The 2,194-nt window shown below is 37.3% G+C and overlaps 1 protein-coding gene across 1 annotated transcript; it reads left to right on the top strand.

The window, feature by feature from the left end:
• The first annotated feature begins 851 nt into the window (after positions 1–851).
• On the top strand, positions 852–1,778 carry LOC110544476 (olfactory receptor 4C16-like). Its single transcript, XM_021630442.1, has one exon. It carries the CDS (start codon positions 852–854, stop codon positions 1,776–1,778), a length of 927 nt encoding a protein of 308 aa, XP_021486117.1.
• The last annotated feature ends 416 nt before the right edge of the window (positions 1,779–2,194 follow it).

Below are 2,194 nucleotides of genomic sequence, written 5' to 3'. Positions count from 1 at the left end.
AAGTCACGAGCTGGTCAGGGACCACGTGCATTGAGATGTACTGTGCTGGCTTGATGATGGCCTGTGCCAGCTGCTGGGTGAAACCCTCTGGCACGGAGGAGCGTGGAACATTGTTTTCACAGGGAACATTGGCATGGTGGCGAAGGGACTGCGAGCAAGATTTCTCAATGTCTAGATTTCTTCTTTAAAAGTAGAAGAAATCTAGACATTGAGATATTTAATAGTTACTGTCAAGGAACTATTTTTTTTTCTGTCTATGCACACCATTTACAAAATATGATGAAGAATGGTTGGAGACACTACTGGCATTTGGAGGTTACTGGCATTTCTTCTTCTTTTCAAGAAACAATGTCTAGAAATGAATGTTGTATTAATTGTAAATATATGTAATAAATATGTTAACATAAATGGAAAATAGGAATTTTATAGAATGTAAGGGCTAGGCAAATTTACATCATCACTGGCAAGGCTACTTAATTTTTTTTTTTAAATAGAGAAAGATACAATAGTAAGTCATTGCCACCAATTTTTTTTTACCATGAAAAAATAAGGTAAATAATAAAAGTGTACATTTTATTTTATACTAATTGATGTACAAAATTAATTAAAACCATAGGTTGTGGTGAAGATTGCTATGGAGAAGTTGTCAGTTTCATCAACTTTCTTGACACTGAAAAAGATCTTCAAATTCAAGCAGAGAGTGGGAGCAAGAGTTAAATAATCAAGAAGTAGAAAATTTTTTAAGAGAAATAAATATTTTTTCTAAAATAATCCATCATACCATGTGGTAAAATAGTTTTTTAACCTCTTGCAGATGACACATTTCATACTCTCCTTCTGATTCATGAACCATGAAGCTGAATATCAATGTGACTGAGTTCATTTTTCTCGGCTTGACACAGGACCCCAGTAGGAAGAACATAGTGTTTGCCATTTTCCTGTTCTTTTACATAGGAACATTAGCAGGTAACCTACTGATCATTGCTACCATCAAGACAAGCCAGGCCCTTGGGAGTCCCATGTACTTCTTCCTGTTCTACTTCTCCTTGTCTGACACCTGCTTCTCTACAACCGTAGCTCCCAGAACAATTGCAGATTCTCTGCTGAAGGAGGCCTCTATCACCTTCAATGAGTGCATAATCCAAGTCTTTACATTCCATTTCTTTGGTTCCCTGGAGATCTTTATCCTCGTTTTAATGGCTGTTGACCGCTACGTGGCCATCTGTAAGCCCCTGCACTATATGACCATAATGAACCACCAGGTCTGTGGAGTGCTGGTAGCTCTAGTCTGTGTGGGATCCTGTGTTCATTCTTTAGTTCAGATATTTCTGGCCTTGAGTTTACCCTTCTGTGGTCCCAATGAGATTGAACACTACTTTTGTGACTTGCAGCCACTGTTGAAACTTGCCTGTTCAGATACATACATGATCAACCTGCTTCTGGTTTCCAATAGCGGGACCCTTTGTACACTGAGTTTCCTCATGCTGATGGTCTCCTATGTCATCATCCTGTATTCCTTGAGAAACCACAGTGCTGAAGGGAGAAGAAAAGCACTGTTCACTTGTGTCTCCCACATCATAGTAGTCATTTTATTTTTTGTGCCTTGTATATCCATTTATACACGCCCTGCAAACACCTTCCCTATGGATAAGATGATATCAGTGTTTTATACAATTTGTACACCTTTTCTAAACCCTCTGATTTACACATTGAGGAATGCAGAGGTTAAAAATGCCATGATAAAGTTGTGGATCAAAAGAATCTTAGATGATAAATAAGGAATCAAAGTTTATGTTGATGTTAATAAAGAAAATGTTAGTTTTCAATTATGTTTATGATAGCACTGTCTTAGGAAGGGAAGATTGGTTGATTCTAGAGAATGGGCAAACAAATATATTCTAAAGTAATATATCAAATTATTCTTTTGGAAAAGAATGTGGAGAAGAACCAAAACCATACAATAGAAGAAAAAGACAACATCTTCAACAAATGGTGCTGGTTTAAATGGATGTCTACAAGTAGAAAATGCAAATTGATCCATATTTCTCATCCTTCACAAAACAAAATCCAAGTAGATCAAAGACCTCAACATAAAACCAGACACATTAAACCTGTCAGAAGAAAAAGTGGGGAAGAGCCTTAAACTCATTGGCACAGGAGACAACTTCCTGAACAGAACACCAACAGCACAGGC

The sequence above is a fragment of the Meriones unguiculatus genome, chromosome 7 (assembly GCF_030254825.1).
Source record: "Meriones unguiculatus strain TT.TT164.6M chromosome 7, Bangor_MerUng_6.1, whole genome shotgun sequence".
In the NCBI taxonomy this organism is placed as follows: domain Eukaryota; kingdom Metazoa; phylum Chordata; class Mammalia; order Rodentia; family Muridae; genus Meriones; species Meriones unguiculatus.
The sequence above is the reverse complement of the archived record's forward strand: the minus strand, read 5'-3'. Positions and strand labels throughout refer to the sequence as shown.